General features: G+C 46.4%; 1 protein-coding gene across 12 annotated transcripts in view; it reads right to left on the reverse strand.

Annotated features, from left to right (window-relative positions):
* CADPS2 (calcium dependent secretion activator 2) overlaps positions 1-21740 on the reverse strand; it is a 449851-nt gene that overhangs the window by 9090 nt on the left and 419021 nt on the right. For 10 of the 12 annotated variants that reach the window (XM_072764916.1, XM_072764924.1, XM_072764914.1 and 7 more), the window contains one exon: positions 12380-12487. In XM_072764916.1, coding sequence (XP_072621017.1) covers positions 12380-12487 — 108 coding nt within the window. Of the gene's footprint in view, positions 1-11134; positions 11557-12379; positions 12488-21740 lie in introns of those variants that run through there. The other 2 variants (XM_072764917.1, XM_072764915.1) reach the window with 1 other exon arrangement.

A 21740-nucleotide genomic window follows, 5' to 3' on the forward strand; every position in this document is an offset into this window, starting at 1 on the left:
AATATTTTCGAGATGCTGAAGGTCTTCGAAAGTCTGGCAAACACAAGCCGTTCTCCAGGCCCGCTCTGCGGCTCCGGGGGGCTACGGGTCGGGAACCCGGGGCGCTCGGGCCCACCGCTCGGGCCGCCCGACTCTCCTCCGTCACCGAAGGGCAGGTGCCGTGGGACCGGCCTCCCCCAAGCGCCCCTCCACCGCCGGCCTCGCCGATCACGGCCCAGGGCGCCCGGCCCGGCCCCAGCGCGGCCGCCTTGCTCGGGAGACGGACCCGCGGGGAAGGCCAAATGACCGCGCCCTGCCTTCTGCGTGGTCCTTCAACAAGGTTTTATCTTCAAAGACAAAAAGTGTGCAAGTTTAGAGTTCCAGAAGTGTCCATTACCTGTTGTTTTTGTCTGTTTTCAGCTTACTCATTTTGGCCTTTTAATGAAGCACAAACATAAAAATGAAACCACGAAGACTCACGAGCAATGAAGGAGATTTCTAAAGAACCGGCAGGTGCAGTCACTCCTGTCTGGCATTTTCACGGATCCTGATGATAAAGGCATCCGGTCTATTTTTTCAGTCCTCCCTGGGAAATGTAAGTATCTCAGTTAAAATTTCATTGAATTCTTCCAGCGACCTTCGGGAGACGGTTTTCATCACGGCCGAGTTGCACACGTGGAAACTGAGCTTGTACGGGTGGAAACCCGAGGTCAGACTGAACATGTTATTGGGGTTTATACAATAAGTGGCATTTTATGTTTTACCTGATTTATATACACACAGTTGATATCTTATATCCATGCTTCAGAGCGTGGACTCGTGACAGCCTGGGTTAGGCCATTTCCTTCTAGAAACCATTCCGTCCTGCCAGTCAAGCCTCTGATTCTTGAAGGCAGTTCGCTGCCTCCAGCAGACAACCAAGAAGACAACCTCCTCCGTTCCTGGGGGTCCCTGAGAGTCGTCACGACAGCGGACCGTGAAGTAACCAGGACGTGCTCGTTCATTATTCCAAAGAAGTCCACCACGTTCCCTTGCAAAGTTAAAATGATCTACATTTCCAAAGACCTCTTTTCTGCTCTACCTCATTAACCCCAAGTTCCCTTCATTCCAAAATGTCCTGGAAATACACTATTAAGCCAGTCGGCCCTTCCCGACACTCCACACAAAGGCACTAAAATCAAGACTGTTCTCGGGGCGCTTGGGTGGCTCAGGAGCTGAGCACCTGGATCTAGCCCAGCTCATGATCTGGGGCCGTGACATCCAGTCCCGCGTGGGGCACCGCGCTCAGCACAGACTCTGCTTAAGACCCCTCTCCCTCTGCCTCTGTCCCTGCTCATGCTCCCTCTCGAAGATAGATAAATCTTTAAAATCAAATCAAATTAATACTGTTCTTTATTATTACTATTAAGTAGGTAATGCCTCTGTCATTTTGTTCTGGGGTCTTTTCCTGGGGTTAAAATGACTACACAGTGGGGACACGGGGGGGGGGGTGCTCAGTGATCTGCCTTCTGCCCAGGGCGTGACCCCAGGTCCCGGGATCGAGTCCCACGTCGGGCTCCCCGTAGGGAGCCTGCTTTTCCCTCTGCCTGGGTCTCTGCCTCTGTCTCTCTCATGAATAAATAAATAAAATCTTAGAGATAAAGGTTACGAAGTGAAAACTTCAGATGATCAGTTGTTCCCCTCTCTCCTACTTCATGACAAATGATGGGACACATGCTGGTTTGACTAATGTTTTGTGACCGAAATGACTAATCATGATTGGTTTGGCCCAGCTGTCAATCCAGTTATGCTGTTGTAGACACCAGTTTGGGGCACATTGCCACTGCACAGCTCGTGTGGGCACCGTGACACTTTCACCTGGCTGAATGACTCATTTTGAATACTATGTATGAAATTTTGGTCATGGGCATCCCGGGTGGCAGTTTAGCGCTGCCTTCAGCCCAGGGTGTGATCCTGGAGTCCCCGGATGGAGTTCTGTGTCGGGCTCCCTGCATGGAGCCTGCTTCTCCCTCTGCCTGTGTCTCTGCCTCTCTCTCTCTCTGTGTCTCTCATGAATAAATAAATTAAATCTTTAAAAAATTTTTGGTCAATATTGCATTTAAATCCATACGGTCAGATCTGGATAAAATAAACTGGACGTCTGGCACGGCTACTGAACGGCACGGTTGGAGAGAAGATCTAGGCCTGAGACTTACCTATAAGCAGGCCCTTCTGTTTCCATTTCCTTATAAAAATGGAAAACAATCATTCCAGAGTTACTTTCTGAGAGTGTTGTGGGGACGGGACCAGCCAGCCATCGTTCTGCCTGCAGCCCACGGGCCACTCCCAGGGAACCCATCTGTGCCAGCCCAGCGAGCTGCCGCTCTGCTGGATGTTGGGTTTCTCTAAATCTAGGGCTTCTGGGCACGTCGATCCCTCTGCCTGGACGTCTATCCCGACCACTGGTTCCTGGGTCTCATCTCTGGGAACCGTGGAGACTTCTTTCCCTCATTACTTCTGCCGGGAAGCCCGTGCTACCTCTCGCTGACCAGGCGCAATCAGGTGCTCACACATTCCCTGCTCCTCAAGCCCCGACGTGGATAGAAATATCTAACGACGTCCTGCAGAGCTGCCACGGTGGCCACGGGTGAGCACGGGGAGCGGCAAAGCCTCCCTCGTCCTGCTGCCTCCGGGCCTCAGCAGGCCTGCAGCCCGCGTCGCCTACCTGCCAAAGAACCCAAGGCACTTTGGTATTTGGGGCTAGAGGCTGTACATGCGTAACAGTGACCGTGCAGCCTCTGCAGCGACAGACGACAGGAGCCTCGGAGCCAGGGCGTTGACTTCATCCATGCGTCTCAGTAACAGAAAACTAACGGAATGGATGCGAGAGCCGTGGGCATCGCCCAGAAGTCAACGACCGCGTTGGGCTAGGGAAGGGGGACATAAGGCTAACAGCGGGCTTTAGTGTGACAGTCTGACTTCATTCGAATGATGACGCAGACAGAGGAGGAAGGCCCCACGTGTGCGTCCATGCTGAGTGTCCACGAGCACAGCCTTACACGGAAGGCGGCCGTGCTGCACGCTCGGCGGGGCCTAGGGCCCGTGGGCCCACGGCCAGGTCGTACCTGAGGCTGGGCCGTGTGGGGTGCGGCCAAGGCTGCCGTGCACTTTTACCACCAAGGGACGTCTCGGGTGACTTCTGGGCCTGTCGGCTCTGTGAGCTACGAGTTTTTAAATAAATGTAGGAAAGCAGCGGTGCTGTGGCCTAGTTGACTTCAGCCTGAGGGTTAGGGAAGCCTCTTGGGAGGCGAAGTGAGCCCGGCCTCCAGCGCAGCAGCCCGCAGGGTCACGGCTTGGGGCCGCGAACGGGGAGGCGCAGGCCGTCGCTGGCCCCCAAGGCCGCCAGGTTGCCAGCCTTCCCCTGGAAAGAGACACGAGAGTGAGCGCGTGTCTGGTCACGCGGACTCTCCCGAGGGGGCTGCCCTCCGCCCGCTGCGTCCACGAAGGCCTCCAGCTCACTTGCCGGCCGGAGGCGCTGCCGTGGGCCGCGGGCTCACAGGAGGGCGGGCTCCGGGCGGCTGGGCAGGGCTGGGCGCTCCTTCAGCAACGCCACACGGGCCGCGGCAGGAACATCGGTCGTGGACGAGCTCCCGTGTCCGTCCTGGTCAGAACCCCACGGTCCCGGAGAGACGCTGGCCCCGCGGCCAAACCAGGCCACGGCCTGGCCGCCTTCCCGCTCGGCCCGGGACGGGAGGGCTGCAGCTCCCGGGCCCCCGGCGGGCAGAACGGACACCGGACACCGCAGGGGCAGTGGGGGCGGGGCGGGGGCTGCGGAGCGAGGGCGCGGCCTTGTGGGACGGAGGGACCCCCAGGGAGTCCTGCAGGTGCGTGCAAGCTCGCGGCCCACTGCGGCCCACAGCCCCAGCTGCGGAGGGCGCACAGGGCAGTTCCGGAGCCGGTCCCACGGGGGTGGGGGCTGCAGGGGGAAGCAGGGGTGAGGAGGGGGGGTGGCAGGGACGGGCCGCGGCCAGGGAGTCCTGCGGGTGTGTGCAAGCTTGCGGCCCACTGCAGCCCACAGCCCCAGCTGCGGAGGGCGCACAGGGCAGTTCTGGAGCTGGTCCCATAGGGAGGGGGTAGGAAAGGGGAGTGGGGGAGGGGGGGCAGCAGGGGCGGGAGGCGGCCCAGGGAGTCCTGTGCTGCCCCATGAAAGCTCGCAGCCCTCAGCCCCTGCTGGCAGAGGGCACAGAGGGGAGTTCTGGAGCTGGTCCCACGGGGGTGGGGGCTGCAGGGGGAAGCAGGGGTGAGAAGGAGGGGCGACAGGGATGGGCCGCGGCCCAGGGAGTCCTGCGGCTCCATGAAAGCTCGCGGCCCATAGCCACAGCTGGCGGAGGACGCCGAGGGAAGTTTCAGAGCCGGTCCCACTGTGGGGGGGGGGAGGCTGCAGGAGGAAGCAGGGGTGAGGAGGGGGGGGCGGCAGGACGGGCCACGGCCCAGGGAGTCCTGCGGCCACATGAAAGCTCACGGCCCAGTGCGGCCCACAGCCCCAGCTGCGGAGGGTGCACAAGGGAGTTCTGGAGCCAGTCCCACGGGGGTGGGGGCTGCAGGGGGAAGCAGGGGTGAGGAGGGGGGGTGGCAGGGACGGGCCGTGGCCCAGGGAGTCCTGTGGCCACATGAAAGCTCGCGGCCCAGTGCGGCCCACAGCCCCAGCTGGCAGAGCGCGCCAAGGGGAGTTCCAAGGCCGGTCCCACAGGGGCCAGAGGCGGGACGTGGGTGGGACGTGGAGGGAGACCCACAGGGGTTACTCGCTGAGGTGCAGACAAGCCACAGTTGTGGGGGGAGGAGGGCGGCCACGGGGTGGGGGGGGATGGGCACGGGGGGCGGTGGGGGGCCTGGAGCGGCCGCCCTGGTGGTCAGGGGCGGTGGCCGCCGTGGCCGCCCCAGGCCGGGAGTCTGGGCCCTGGTCTCCAGCAGCAAGGTGCCCGGCCAGCCGCAGTCCAGGCGGGCGAGGTCACCGGGGAGAGGCCGCTCAGCCCACGAAGTCAGGTTCCCAGATGATCTTAAATGTGGAAGCAGCATGAAATCAAGGGGAAACAGCTTTGAAAACGCTCAAGGTGCGGCCTGTAACCGTCTTAGCCATCTTTTATGAAACCGGTTAAGAGAATATTCTTCCTTCGAGAACTATGAAGTCATTGTTGTCGGCTTGGGCGAACGAATGCAAACGCACGCTCAACACATTTGGTGTCTAGAAAAATTTCTCGATGAAAATGAAAGTTTTGTCATCTTCCACTGATCAAAGACAATTTCACCATCGCTAAGAGGGTTTAGGTGATCAACCACAATTTCCACAATTTTTTTTCCTCTTCAAGTAAAAACCTCAGATCAGTTCACATGTGAGATTTTCTTTTTTTTTCCTCTTCCTTTTCTTTCTTTTCTTTTCTTCTTCTTCTTCTTTTTTTTTTTTTTAATTCTGAGCACAATTAAAGGTGAGTTAAGGCTCTGGTGGAAATCTAAAGAGCATCGGCAAATCTGAGCACTGCTCAGCTTTTGAATTGCTTTTCTACTTCTCAGTTCTTTTAAATGGTTTTCTATGGCAGGGACATTTTTCTTAATTAGTCACAGCTAATTAGTGTTCTGGCATAGACAAGTAATCAGAAATGTCAGAGCTGCAAGGCTACATCTCCCTAATCCTTTGATAATAATTTAGCCTCCTGGGAGGGCCCCAAGCTGCGGTAAGTAGTGACTGACAATAAGGCAAAATTAGGTGGGCAGCAGACCATTAGGATAGAAAAATAAAAAGCACTACCCCATCCTGCTGAGCACCATCAGGCAACTGACTGCACTGCCAGATGAGGTGCCTGTTTAAGCCTGTGTTGTTAATTAGCTGATTCTAACAGACCTGCCACATATGTCCAGGTGCCTCATGCAAAGATGTGTATTTCTGGGAATGTGCCAAATGACAATTGTGTTTCACGATCACATTTCAAGAACAGAAGTAAGAAGTCCACATATTTCTTGGGAGATTCTTTTGAATTATCAAAGAAATCAGATCAACACGCTACACTACATTTTCTTGCTGAGCTTCTTTTAGGCAATTAGGCACGCGCATCTCAAGTTTCTCAGGTCTTAATTCACCAACAGCTTAGATTCAAATGAAGGCCTTTGGCTGCTCCAAGCTGCGTCTGGACTTGCCAAAGCTATTTTGGCACCTACTGTACATCAAAAGTAGATCCCTTTATAAATTCTTATACTTACAAATAATAACATTAAAATAAGGATTATTAACAAAAACAAACCAGACAGCTGTACTCCAGAGGAGAGGTTGTTAAAAAGAAACAAACTTTGGGGGGGGGGGGGGGATGTAGCTACGGGCAAGCTCTGTAGGGCCTCTACTAAGGTAGAAAAGGCAACCACACAACAGGCTTGGCTGTGACTATCTTGAGAGAGGCCAAACGACTCCGGTAGGAGTCCAAATACTGTAGGTAAGACAGCCCAGAAATACAATCAAGAAAACCAAAACCACCTGGGGGACAGTGCGTCACGGCAGCTAAATAACACGGTGCTGGAAGTTACACACACGACCCACAGATCAAAGTTTTCATCTGCGTCAAGTACAGTGAGGTGCCGGGCGCCCAACATGGGCAGGTTCTAGAGCCTCCAGTAGGTCGCCGAGCGTACATCATCCGTCCCTTTCTATTGATGAAACGGGAAAATAATGACTGTTGTTGACATTTAACCTTGAGTGTTGGCAGGAAAACCATGGCGGGGCCTAATCGTCCAAGAGTCCGTGTCTGGTATTTCAATTCTTTTCATAGAGAGACAACGTCAAAGCGAAAATCCTCTGTATGGGAATCTAGACGAATGTATGTGGCTCATGCAACAACTTCCTGGTCATTTGAAAGTAAAAGATTATTAAAAAAGGGGAAAACTGCTGTGTGTGAGTTGACACCCACATGCAAGAGACATTATATAATATCGCGGAATTGTGAGAAATGCAAGAGGACAAAGGGGTCTCCACTCGCAGCGGGCGGCGGCCTGCATCCGCAGGAGAGGCCAATTACACACGAGGAAATTCCTCCGGAGGGAAGGCCTGAACCCGGAGACGGGGCTCTACGCACCCACCGGCGAGGGCCCGGGAAGAAGGCGGAACGGGGCAGCCGCTCTCGGCCACTTACTCTTGTGAAATCAACAGGATAATAAACCGAATTTTTAAATAAGGTCAAGGACAGTAGCGTTGACTTTAACTGGGGATGGATAAATGCCTGCGTCGCGAGGCTCGGGCCCTGGCGCAAAGCCCGGTGCTCCAGGATCTGAGGTCTCCGCCCTCCGTACCCGTACCCGGGAGGCCGGTCGGCTGGCGCACGCACGGAAAGGGAGTTTTATTTGGAGACATATTCTCTCGTGACGGGCTCAGGTTTTTGTTTCTTTGTGTGTTACCACATCTTACAATGGCTACTGGACTCATTTATATAGTTTAGGTCCATTTTAGTTAAAATGTTTAATTTAGAGTTTCTTTCCTCAACAGAATTCTTTTCCAGGGAGGTTCTGAGAAATGAATCCTTTGTAAAACACTATTTAGGTGAACATAACTGATTAACTATCATTTAAAGAATTACTTTTAAGTTTACAAGGCATCACAACGTTTTAAAAAAAATCTCGTTGAAACTCTTCAACAATTACATATATAATCAGCTTATAACACAAGAGAACGTTTAATCTGCATGATTTACCACTTAAACACCGCACCCCGGCGTGCCCTCAGCAACACGAGAGCTGAAAGGAAATGGCTTCAAAGGGCCTGGGGCAGGGCAGGTGATGCTGATGCCCATCAGCACGGAGGCCCGCAGGCAGGTGGGTTCGGCGTGTGCGCTCGGCCAGAGGCGCAGCTTGGCCGGCCCCTGATACTCGTGGGCACTAGGGAACGACCGAGGGGCCACGGCTGCAGCCGGGAGCCACCTCCCCCTGGACCCGGAGCTCCAAGCTCTGGAGCCCTACCCAGCCTGTCCCTCCCTCTTTGCCAAACTGCCAGAGCGGGACTGGACAAGTGGTAGGTGGTTTTGATTTGACAGAACCCTAGAAACGGTCGCTGGCGGGTAAGAGGGAGCCCGGCCTGTGGTGCGAGAGCCTGCGGACCCGCAGAAAGGCCCCCTGGGGAACCCTCTGGCTACGGGACAGCTTCCTTGGGGTTTCTCTTACCTAGATAAGACCTATTTTTTCCAAACTGAAAAATGTGAATTTAACATGTAGACTTTAAACTTAACATGTGTAACACTGACCACTCACTCCAGAGGATAGGTGGTCTCTGTCTAGAATGTTCTGGTCCATCAGACTCGGCTCGGATACGGAGTAGACGAGTTCCAACTGACTTTCTGAATTTGGGGCTCGGCGCCCTGGTGGCAGATACACGGAGTGTCGTACAGCACAGCCATACTTTCGTACAGGGTCTCCTTGCTACTTTATCTACTGCACTTTGTACTGCTTCTTGGGGGGACACCCTGCTTTCACCGCCATGACAACCTTGCGACTGGCCACCCTGCGGTGCGAGGCTCTGCATCCAACCAGCCCGCTGATTTTTGTCGTCACTCACAGCTAAAATTAAAACTCATTTAATTTCATTGGTTTAAAATCTGGAAGCTATTTCAGAAACCAGCTGAAATCCTAGACCAGTTTTTTCAGTTTATATGTGATGACTCTGCTGCATTTTGAGCAGGCGACAAAGCTTCTCGGAATCCACCCTGACCGTCGGCGGTGGAGCCGAGGCTGGGACTCAGGGTCGTGGACTCCTGGCCCGGCCCTCTTCCCCCAGGACTGCTTTACCACTTCAGATTTGGTAAGTTGAAAGCATCATAGAGGCAGCACAGACTTTGAACCTGGAGGGGCACAATTTCAAAGTCTGATTCAATAAGTCGCTTGTCTTCCTCAAGTGGGAGATTTCTTAACCCTGAAAATAAGGACAAATGGGGACGATGGCATCTGGCTGAGCGGGCTGGGAACGAGTGAAGTGCCCAGCCACCTCCTGGTACAAGCAGGCGCCCTGGGACAGCTGGGGCTGGGATTACTCCTGCGATAATTTGAGAGAATTAGGGATATACCTTAAAACAAACTCCGTTCCTTTTAGGAACAACATGAATCTGCCATCGTTTATTTAGACTTAAAAAAAAAAATTTCTGTTATGCAAACAATGTTTTAGAAATTTTACCACTTACGGAATGGAGAATATCTTGGTTATTTGTCCTAATATTAACTTTGTTGATCTTGCAAGAGTACTTCTGGCTTTACTGTTTCAAGACCTAATGAAAAGTCTAGGATTATCTTCTTCAGGACCTTGAAGAGAATACATATTTTAATCATCCTTCTCTTTAAGACTTTGAAGATAAGGAGCAAAAACACTGTTGCCCATGGAGGCCAGGACCGTAATAATTGCAGCGTGAGACGTTCAGGAGACTGGGTCGTGGCCCGTGGCTGCACGGGCTGTGTATGGACGACCGCAGGAGGTGTCCCCAAACAATGCGCACAAATCTAGGGCGATGGTCATTATGCGTCCGTAGGCACTGCTACAGCTATTCCAATGGAACCTCAAGTATTTCAGTACATGTATCAGGGACACTTAAGACGCTCAAATGACCAAAAGTTTTTGAGGACAGAAACACCACAAGTAACTACTAATATCAGGGAAAGTTTCATAAAGTTTTTAGTAGTTTTTCTCATGAGTGGAGCGTCATGCAGAAAAGGATTTAGTAAGACACTCAAGTGTTGGAGTGTTGGTACTGGAGGCAGGACGACTACGTGCCTTCAGAGTAACTTTTATGTAAAAACGTTGCAATTTGCGGCATTTCCAAAACTAAGCGAAATCTCGACCGGGTTAAAAGCATATCCTTCTCGAGGAAGGCTGCTCTCTCACAGCAGGACCAGAACCTCGATCCCCTTTACCCTTATCTGGGTTGGTCAAACCCCGGAGCGTGGACTCACTGTAGGGTGCTCGCATGTACCCGCTGTGTGCTGCGCACATTTTCCTCTGCGGCTGAAGGCAGGAGTCTCTGTTTCCTTCCTTTCCTTCTATTTACTTCTTACTTTAATTGGAATAGCAAAAGTTTGTCGTGAGGCCTGAATAAAATTGTTCTCTTCCATCTTTTTCTCTGTAATAGACTAAGGTTGCCAACAGTATTTATAGGGTCATTATTTTCAACTGTTTCTTGACACCTAACAATATTATTTTAAGCTCCAGCCAAGAGGATTTCCAATAATTATATAATGTCTCTCGGTAATGATCTGTTGCTTAAGATACACATTCTGCTTTACCTTTCAACACATACTTGATAACCTCTCATTTACTAACTATAATTGAGGCAAATTCAGTCTTGGCTAATTAGGGGCTCTTAGTAGCCCCTCATACATGTTATTCTTGATGACATATCAATAGAATTAGGGTCTACTTTTTAATTTTTAATTATAGTAATAAAAATGTGCAATTTAAAAATATTAGAATGTTTAAGGACATTATAACTATTTTACAAATAACAAGTCCAGTGTCCTACTGGGGATATGCAAAACGACAAAACCTTCACAACCAAACCAGAATTGCTTGTCAAGCATTCCTTTCAAAAGCTAACTTCCAGCCATGTCAGAGGCTCAGGCATCAAAGAAAAGTGTACCTCACCAGGACAGCTGAACTAGGCATCATTTTGCATGTGTGTGTGTGTTAAGCAAGCTCTTTGCCCAAGGTGGGGCTTGAACTCGACCCTGAGATCAAGGGTTACATGCTCTACCTACCAACTGAGCCGGCCAGGTGCCCTCAACTAGACACGACTCTAATGTCGGCCCCCTTGCATCCACTTCAGTTAGCTCCACTCGTTATTGTGGTCACACAAAAAGTCTTCGAAAAAAGTTTGGTGAAGGGGCTGGAGTTGAAGTAGGTAATATCTTTATAGAGAAAGAAATTCTACTTCTGCTATGAACTGCTGGCAAGCTTTGTAGTAAACAGGTCACCAGGATGAAAAATTGAAGACGTTCACACACACACACACACACACACCCCTACCTACAGTGGCCTCTTTCCAGATGCGTCTACCTGTTTGCACCATAGAACACGCGCTTTAGCTATACCAAGAGCAAACATAAAGGGAACAACATCAACCCAATTTCCTATCCCGTTCAACATTTTTGAAAATTACCACATAAGCAAAAAAAAAAAAAAAAAAAAAAAAAAAAAAAAGTAAAAAGAGAATTTGGAAGTAAAACATATGCTTGTAAATTCAGAGCAATACCAAATGGAAGCAGAAGTTGCTAATATGGTTTCAGTATTTTGTAAAAGAGCCAGCTGGATAGATGATAATTTTTCTACCCCTGCAGGGCATCAAAGCTTTTAGGAAATCATTCTTTTCACACATATTAACACTTAGCTTATTAAAACAGATGATACTTTTATTGTAAAACAGCCTGGGTAGAGGCTAGAAGTGTAAAATATGAAAGGGAAGACTCATTTTGACCACCCAACCTGACAAACAGCGAACACTGACACAACAGACCATGGTGGAGATGATGACGTAGCAAGACCTTCTGTACCTGCCACAGCTGAAGTGTCACCACGAAGCCCGTGAATTGCTGTTATGAAAACATTTGCAGTAACTTGCATAATTAAATGAAACTGCCAGAAAAGCATTTCTAAAATGCAGGGGAGACGTAACATAAATAAATACAGTTCAAAGCAGATATTCCATTTCAGAATCAGCATTGTGAATGATGTGAAGTTACAACCCAGCAAAGTGCCACTTCCTTTGACTTGACTGTTAAATAATTACAAATGAGTGACAACATTGTGATTGAAATGGATTGCTCTCTTAGTTTCCTTTCCAGACACTAGACCAGTGAAACTTCATGATCACGCTCTCTAAGACCACAACCTCCCCATTTCTAGGAGTTGCCAAGGGTAAATGAAGACTTCTGTCCTGACACAACTGCGGGGTCATATTGTGAGTGGGCATCAGGGCTGTAAATCAAGATAAAAACGTTCAGTAACTGGGGAGTGGCAGATATTTGGCTTCAGTGCAGTTTATGTCTTTGTCTAACTAGGGAGCATTATTTGGACTTGAAAAACTTTTATAGGAGGAGCCAAATCCATTACAGCTTGATTCTGTTTATGGAAATGCTGCCGTACACAGTGATAAACTGGCTATCATCCTGCTTGTTAAAATTAACCTCAGAAGGTTTTTGAGACTCTCATTCTAACAGTGACAGTTTTCATGTACAAAAGAAGCCAATTAAGGCTTCTGTCAACAGTCAGAGAAATAAAATTATCAACTATATCAGCTGCACAGAAGAAAAAGGACCGGGAGAGGAGCCTGCTTTGCAAACACACCAGTCAAAGGTGGTTTTTCCTGCACATATTTCTAGGATGCCAGGAGGCCTTGCAAGGGCAGTTACTTACATCAAACAGCTTTTCTATATACATTTCTTCATTGACCTTCTCTCGAAGGATATCCTGGTTTTGCCGAACAAACATGATATAGGTATCTGCCAAATCCATTCCTGGTTTCTGTTGAGGGAGCAGAGCGTGGGGAATAAAAGATCAGGTCTCAGTGGTGAAAGTATTATTTAATCACAACCTTAGAAAACAATCCACTCTATCATTTCAAGGCTTACGTTAGTAAAATATGCTCAATACCAAAATTGACAATGCACACCTTCAGTAAATTCCCTAATTAAAATAAATAAAAGTTTATTACTGACGTCCGTAACTCGAGGTCACAGTCACTCATCATTACTAAAAGGAGTAGAGAGACATGTGGCTGCAAAGTACCAGTTATCTTTTTTCTTTAAGGGCTATCTTGAAAGGTTAATATGTCAAGCAGTAAAAATGAATGAATTTTTTAAAAAAGTCCCCAACTGCAATAATCATTTAATTGCCAATATAGTCAATTGTCACCGTCTCTGGTTCGTTATCCATATAAAAAAACAAAAATGTTACTTTTCCTTGGATTGCCCTCCTCAACTACTCTAGGTGCTCAAGGCATACAAGCTACATTTTCTTATTGAGTAAAATATTATTGGGAAGATACTGGGCAAAAATTTTAATGGATCACGAACTGAAACATAAACCGAAATTTTGAGGATTATCCATTGCTTCTACTCATTTATATTCATCAATACTACATCAGAGATTTATTTTATTTTAGAAATACAATAAGAATATTGATGAACCAATTTTCTAAGAAGAGTCTAAAGTGGGAATCAGGTAACTTTCCGAAGTTACCCAGCGTCTGGTGTCTTGCAATGCCAGAGGAGAGAGGCCAGTTAATACAATTATTCCTTGTTACAGAGTCTACAAGATCAGTCCCAGGAAGGGACAAACACCTGAATGGCGTCTAAAAAGTTTTTCTTCTGGACTTCTCTTTAGTTCAAGTTTCACACAGCTGGACTAGTTAATAAAAATACTCATTTGGATGATCTACACTCGGTTGATTCGTAATCTGTACTGAGCTGTTTGTTTGATTAGAATACGGCCTTAATCAGAACAGAATGGTGGAGCGAATGCTCAGATGAGTCAGCTGGTCTTGCATCATTAATGTACCTTATAACTTCTATCAACGGACTCATTTTGCTAAAGTAAATCTTGCAAAGAAATGAGGTGAAAGAGAATATGGGTCATTTAACTATTACCACTGAGGGGGAAACAGGTCATAGTTCTGAATAAGGCAGCGCCTCTCCTTAAAGAACAACAAGAAGTTCTTATCGCTTTTTGGGGGTTGAGTGTGGGGGGAGTAAATTTTATATATGGTGATAAAACTGCCCATCTCTTCGCCAGTGTGTAGGAAATGAACATCTCATTAACAAAAATCAAATTGGTTTCCTGCTAATGGAGTGGCTTCTGGGTCCTGAGAGTCGCAGGAAGCTCTTACTGCTCTTACATTTGGGCAGAGGGAGATACATACCACATACAGTCAAGGATCCTTTCAAACATGTCCCAATATAAACAAAATTAGTGATTAGTTATGATTTGAAACCACTGCTTAAAGGTCTTCACTGGTCTTTCCTTGAAGAGCGTCCATGTACCACGTGGTGACTATGTTTCAACATAATGGAGGTGACTTACCCAAGTCATTCCTTCACTGTTTTTCCACCTAATTCTCTCAAGCAAGGTTTGAAAGTTTAAATGAAATGACAAGGATAACCAAGAACGAAACGTAGGGTGGTTTGTTCTTTTTTTTTCTGGGGGGGGGGGGTGAGTATGTGTCGTGTATCAGTTTTTCCAGTGAAGAGGTCGGGCGATTTGTACAAAGTTTATTACTATTAATATTTGAGGACGGCTGACCCGGGAGACAAGCACTTCTCTCCACACTTCTCAAACTCTGTCAAAGCACCGAAAATGAGAACATCCAGTGCACAGAATGAAAATGACCAGACGGCACACTTCTATGTATACTGGGTAGGGAGGCGGCTAGGCTCGGAGCTCCGGGCAGGTGCCTGGAAATAATCCTCCGTGACGTAGGCACGCACACGCTGCCGTGGGCACCGCCTGGCTGAACTGGGAGGCAGAGAGTATGCCAACCCGAGGCTTGCTCTCTCCACCATTTCTCCCCCCACTCAGCCCCAGGCTTATCTCTCCCTTTCCACAGAAGAGTAGGCTTGAGAGTTTTACGTAGTCAATCACTTGACCCATCAGCCTCATTGGAAACGAAGCTGTAGCTGGGGGGACTGGGGAATAGTGACTTTAAACACGTGGGCCGTGGGCCGTGGCCGTAGACTCTAAGGTCCTTTTTCCCGTTTCTTTGATCTCCTTCAAGGTAACATTCGACATAATGAAACACCAGCCAGGAAGAGTTTATCTTCTAACATCTAAAACTAACAAACACTTTACAGTTTAAGCCCAAAAGAAAAGTAAATGCTGTTCCCGTTGGCAGACCCAAGGGAAATGATACTGAATCCATGGGTGCAGGCAGTTCTACACCTTTCTAAGGAAAGAAGAATCTCTGGCTGAGGGTGTGAAGTGAAGCTCATTTAAAAGTTTATTTCGACAAAATTAAGTGCTTGTCCTTTTCTTTTTTTTGAAATTGTATTTCCTCCCCTTTTGGCAAATTAAGATCCACTTGCCTGGAAAACAAAACCCAGAATTCTTACATTTCTCATTAGCATTATTTCTTTCTTTATCTTTGAGCTGTTTACCTATTCTTGAAACTGTGACATATGGGAATTTCACACCTAGTGAATATATTTTCATGTAGCTGTGGCATGAGACTATAATCATTAAAAGAATATACACAAGTAAGAGTAACTGCAACAGTTGGTGACATTTACCAATTAGAATTCTAGTTCTTTATCCCTTCCTTTAGTGTATGAAGGGTAATTATCTCTGATAAATTGCTGAAAAAAGATGTAATTTTCCTTTTAAACAGTTTCTACTTACAGTACAAATGTGTTTGGATAGAAGACATTATCACTGGTTCAGTGCTCCTTTGTGCAAAGACTCTGTTTTATGGCAGTAAAATTTACATACTTTGGAAGTCACTGCATCTAATTCTATTATTACATGTTATGCATTTAACTTCATCATTATACGGTATCTTATTAGGAAATGAGGTTTTGTTAAAAAGTAAAAACTGAACACGCTGTTTTTGTGTGTGTGTGTGTGTGTGTGTGTGTGTGTGTGTGTTTGGTGTGTAAACGAATGGGATGCTCGAGGCTGCCAGGCGGAGACAAGGAATTCCTACACATGCTGGTACAGGAGGGCGTCCACTACCCTTCCAAAGGAGACGTCTGCTAAACTTCAAAAACTGTGGTTTTGGAGGAGTTTTTAATCAAGAATGTTGTGTTCTGCAGAGCTATGTTTAGAAATCTCTTCTATACTGGTAATCGCAGTTTTCTTAACAAAATTGAGGAAAGAACATTTAAAATCCACATAGCAAGCACGCTACGCATTAAATACCACTGAGAGCCAATGCTTTTTTTCATCCCCCCATTTAAATCTCTGAGATCCTTGGTTCACTGGGCACTAACTTCTCCATCTTATTAGGGCAGTGCTCTCTAACGCAAAACAGGAATTCTGGAATTCTAATTTGATTCCAAAAAGAACAAAATGTGACTAACAAAGTCCTAATAAAAGGACACAAATACCTAAAAAATTCCTCTATGATCATAAAGGAATCAATAAATGTGGAAGGACCTGAAGTATGGTAAAGAGAGTGCCTCTTGACTTCGGCTGCGTAAGTAATTGAAAACCAGTGAGCCAATAAGTTTAAGTAAGGGTGTAGGCTCCAGCAAGTTTTTTTTCAAGCATTAATCACTGGTTAACCTAGTGAGATGAAAATGCTGTTTAGAAAGAGAGAGAAAAAATTCCTTGCTAATTATACGCTGCAAATGCTCTTACTTCCTGCTGCTACACCTAATCCCACAGGTGCACGTCTTCAGTCCCCTATTCACGGGGAGGTGTGTGCAATGCTGAAGTCATTTTCCACAGCAACGGATTTAGATGCAGAAGAAGCCGCTTAACCTTCCACGGGAGGTTAACAACACACTATGCAAACACTGTCATGGTGTCTAGTTAACAAGGAGACAAATTTTGAAATAAACTATTCCAGTCTCAAAGATGAAGCAGAAGCTACAGTATAATTGACTTAATTTGAAAGTATACTTCTCAGAACCTACAAAAGCTTGCCTTGAAGAAACCATCAAGAGTGGAACTTTGATATCCTGATTTCCGATAATTTGCACATATGGATCTTCTGAGATTTCAAACAGTCACAAGTCTCCTCAGTTTGAAATTGTAATAGGAGGAATTTTTATTATCTCAGCTCCAGCGTTTCAGATTCAGAAGTAGTCTGTAATTGATCACCAGGGACCGTAGGACACAATTCTACAAACATATGACTTATCCAGGTATTATTAACGATACTATAGATCTTTCTTTCACTGTGTAATATACTCTTTATTACTTTGGCATTCATGCAGCAATTTCTGTAATTTTACATTTGAGCAAAAATGTTCTTAAAGTTAAGCTTTTCAAAAGCATTTAGAGTAGGCTAAATAAATTCTAGATCCTCGAAAACTTAAATAGGTTTGAGCATACCCATGATGATTTTGTTGTAAAAATATATCTTTTACCAATTCCGTACAAGTAGAATGATTATATTGTATTCACATAGAAAAGCAAAAGGAAACAAATGGAAGTAAAGCCTTCAAACTAGATTTACCCCGTCTTAGGTATTACATAAGCCGGGGAAGAGGAATAATTCATAAAAGTGGGGGGATGGGGGGGAGAAATGTGAACAACAAAAACATCACAAGGATATACATTTTTCAAGATTTTCTAATAATAGTGTATCTGACTTTTTTGAAACAATGAAAAAAAAAACTCAATGTTCTTAAAACAAACAAACAAAAACCCCATAAAACCCTCCACACTATGATTTCAAGCAGTAAAGTGGCCAGAATTACCTTTCTCTTGAATTCAGCAGTATTCAAAACTCCATTAACACTGCTATACATTTTGACTTCAAATTGGAAGGCAGAAAATTCAGGTTTAAAGACAATGTCACCCACACCCCCTGGAAAACATCCATTAGACTTGGGACACGCCTGTTTCCCGTATGCACACCTCCTTCAGTCCCACATTTCTAAGGGAGAGACTTCCATTCCTCCTCTTGCTCTGGATAAGGATCTCGATCTCGGGTCTGCTCCCTATGAACATAATTAGTAGAGAGCAGGTTCCTACCCTAATGCTACGAGAGTATATCATACCAGAATCTGCTGTGATTAATACTGAGACCTCACGGAGTCATATTGTTTTCACTCTTAAACTCACATGGATGCTTCACAGGATTTCTTCTACACGGTGATATGTTGTTACTCACAGGTGTAAGCATTTGCACGTACAAATATTTTGTCGTACAGTCGTGGAAAAAGGTTATTTTAAATATGAAAAGGGATACTGAATAATGGTTTAAAACCTTAGCCTGAAATACTCCAGGAAAAGAGGCAGGTGGACTTTGAACTGAGATTTATGGGCTCAAGGTTAATCCCATCATGTCTTGCCCATTTGACACTATGAGCTTCCGGTATTTCTCTTGCTATTTCTGTAATAAGGATCACTAACACCTGAGAGTTCCGAGGGACAGGTGCTGATACAGGACTACCGAGCAAGGAAAGTGCTAATAGGTGAGGCACATAATTCCTTTACACTCTCATTTTCATAAGTAATGATTATGATGTGAAGATTTTTTTTTTAAGACTATTTATTCATGAGTTACAGAGAGAGAGAAAGAGAGGCAGAGACCCAGGCAGAGGGAGAAGCAGGCTCCATGCAGGGAGCCCGACGTGGGACTCGATCCGGGGTCTCCAGGATCAGGCCCGGAGCTGAAGGCGGCGCCAAACCGCTGAGCCCCCCAGGCTGCCCAAGGTGAAGGTTTTTGATCCCGCAGTTTATAAACATGTTCGCTCACCTCTCCCTGGTCTGTCTACAGGTGTTATGATGTCAACCCTACAAACTACACGGAGGACTTGAAGACGTGAAATTAAAAAAATGCTGTGGGTATTATTTAATTTAGCTTTTAAAAGTGAGATTGACTGGGACCGATTTATTCAGTCCCAATTTGGAACATTTCAGATTTTGGCCTCAAGGGGCCTTGAGGATGTTGGGATGTCAGAAGTCCAGCGGTGGTCCAGGGATTTCCTTCGTAAGGGAAGAGCCAGCCCGACAAAACAGACAACAGAGAAAACAAAAGAAGAGGAGAGAAGCAAAATGCTCATCTGGGCAGGGCGGCGGTGGGCAAGCTCTGTGCCCCTACAGCCCTGCAGCGGGGACTTAATCCGGTCCTGCTGTGCAGCCCTCCCCCAGGGCACTATGTCCCTGCGGCCAGTGCTCCATTCTCTGGGTTCTTCCCGGCTCTTATCCTGACGTAAAGCACTGAGTATTCAAGTGGCCTCATCTAAGAAATAAATAGTATCTTGACGCAAAGGAAGGAGGGAAAATACTGTAAAACTGACCGACTACATCTTTATTTTTAATTTTAAAGAAAACCTTTATTCAACTGTTAACCATCACCAATGGGCACTAATGAACTTTTTTAAAAGTAATTGCTACACCCGATGCGGGGCTTAAGCTCACAACCCCAACATCAAGAGTCACAAGCTCTACCGACATAGCCAGGTGCCCCTGACTGTACCTTCAAAAGTCACCTGTGACACGGGCACCTGGTGGCACAGGCGGTCAGACCGTCAGTTCTTGGTTTCGGCCGGGGTCTGATCTCTGGCGGTGGAGCGCCCTGGGCGTGCAGTCCGTTGGGCGTCTCTCCCTCTTCCTCTGCCCATCCCCACTGCAGGCTCTCTCTCCCCGGATAGTATTCCCCCTGTCTCAGTCATCTATTGAAGGACATTTTGGTTGCTTCCAAGTTTTGGTGATCACGGATAAGGTGGGTAGGGACATCTGTGTGCAGTTTTGGTGTGGATGTTCACTTTCAAAGTGGCTGGATAAATACCTAGAAATGCAGTGGGTGGGCTGCATGGTTAGACTAGCTTTGTAAGAAACTGCCGGTCTCGTAAAGTAGTTGTACCATATATTATATTTACACCAGCAATGAATGAGGGTCCCTGTTGCTCTGCATCCTTGTTAACATCTTGCTATTGTCAATTTTTTTTTAAAATTTAAATTTCAGCCACACTAATGGGTGTGTAGGTGTGCCTCACTGCATTTCCCTAACAACAAATGATGTTGGGCATCTTTTCTGAGGTTTATTTGATATCCTTATGTCTTGGCTATAGTGTCTACTCTGGTCTTTTGCCATTTTTCAAATTGGGTTGTTTTGTTATGTTGAGTATTAAGAGCTCTTTGTACATTTTATTTTTTTTAATTTATTTTTTATTGGTGTTCAATTTGCCAACATATAGAACAACACCCAGTGCTCATCCTGCCAAGTTGCCCCCCTCAGTGCTCTTTGTACATTTTAGATACAAGTTTGTTACCAAATATGTGTCTCTGGCTTGTCTTTTCATTCTCTTAACAGTGCAGAGTAGTTCATTATTAAGTCCAATTTACATTGTTTTTCTCTCATGGATGTTTTCGGTGTTGTTGCACCTAAAACCTCATCATCAAATCCAAGACCACCTATATTTTCTTTTATGCTTTCTTCTAGAAGTTTGATAGTTTGCATTTTGCTGGTAGGTTTTTGATCAGTCTTGAGTTACCTTTTTGACAGATGAACCAGTGTTCTCCTTTCTCATGAGTTTCTCCTTAAAAGACTGCTTTAGAGAGGCGTATTTGTTGGAGTTTTAGCATAAAAAACAGTAAGAGTTAATAGCAACTTATAGCTTTTGAGGTTAATATTCACCGGCATCAGTGATTGAGGTGTAATGTCCAGATCCGAGGGAGGAACTCCTCCCTTACTAATCTCCCAGGGCCAGACTATGATTTAGCATCCTCTGCTGGAGCAGGGGGGCAGCTTGATTTAATACTGACACTGGCATGCGAATCCCTCGAGGGAGCGACAAGTTACTGGCTCGATACAGAGCTTGGGTCCAGTTGTTGTGGGTGCTTTAACGTACGTCTGTTTCTCTACCTCTTTCATCCTAGACACTGACTGGCTTGCGGGCAGTCAATGTATATTTTTATCATGTAAGCCCAGAGCCTAGCACTTGGTGTTAAATAAACAGTGAGTTCAGTGAAGACACTGAAGACGTCTACTAGAGACAATAACAATTCCTCCGACGATATATCCCTTTGACTAGCCACCACATCCTTTGGGAAGAGGAGGCATGACTAATTATCATCAACTATTTGAAGGGCTATCATGCAGAAGAGGGTTTAGAATCAAGGAAGAATTCACAGAGATGCAGATCTTCAGCTCATTAGACATAAGCCTGCAATCACCAAAAAAAATCACGGAGCCTGAATGAATCTCTGTGAGGCGTATGAAGGGAGGGCAGTTTCTGCAATGAGGCGGAGGATGAATGAACCGCTTTCTCTATCTTTCAACTCTCAAGTTCTGTAAGGTCTAACAGATCTAGCACAGGGTCAAATTAAGAACCTCGAAAGCCGTGGGGCGCCTGGGCGGCACAGTCGGCTAAGCATCCACCTCGTGGTTTTGGCTCAGGTCATGAGGCTGAGCCCTGGGTGGGGCTCCTCTGCTCAGTGTGGAGTCTGCTTGAGATTCTCCTCCCCTCTCCTCTGCCCCTTCCACTCGTACTCTCTCTCTCTAAAAAATAGATTAATAAGTCTTAAAAAAAAAAACTTCAAAAGCCCTAAGAACAGAAATAATTATGGTATCCCATTCCATTTTTAATTCAAAATAAAAAAAAGCTGTATTCTAAGCATGTTAAGAATTTCAAGGAACTTCACGTATTCCTACGATTACTTGTCTTGTTTTAAGATAGGGAATATGAACTCTCAATTTTTCCTTTCTCTCTGTTGTGCTGTTCTTTTGCAAGACCCTACACATGTGATTATTTCTGCTTATTGCCCAGTGCTGATTTTCTAATTCTTAGGTACAAGACAAAGAGGACACCAAGAATTCTTTGGGAATCATTTGTGAAATAAAAAAGCCTTGTTCCAAAGAAACTCTATGCAGAGCTGGGAAAATCCATAGCCTTTTCCTTAAAAAATATCCGTTTATACTCTTAACTACAGGAAACAAACTGATGGTTACCAGAGGGGAGGTGGGTGGGTGGGTGCAGGGGGACAGGGGAAGTAGGGTTTGGGGATTAAAGAGTACACTTACCATTATGAAAAAAAAGATTTAAAATATTCATTTATAATAATTATGGCAGCAATATATCTGGGGGTTATTCGGTCCACAGTAAAA

The sequence above is a fragment of the Vulpes vulpes genome, chromosome 7 (genome assembly GCF_048418805.1).
Source record: "Vulpes vulpes isolate BD-2025 chromosome 7, VulVul3, whole genome shotgun sequence".
In the NCBI taxonomy this organism is placed as follows: Eukaryota; Metazoa; Chordata; class Mammalia; order Carnivora; family Canidae; genus Vulpes; species Vulpes vulpes.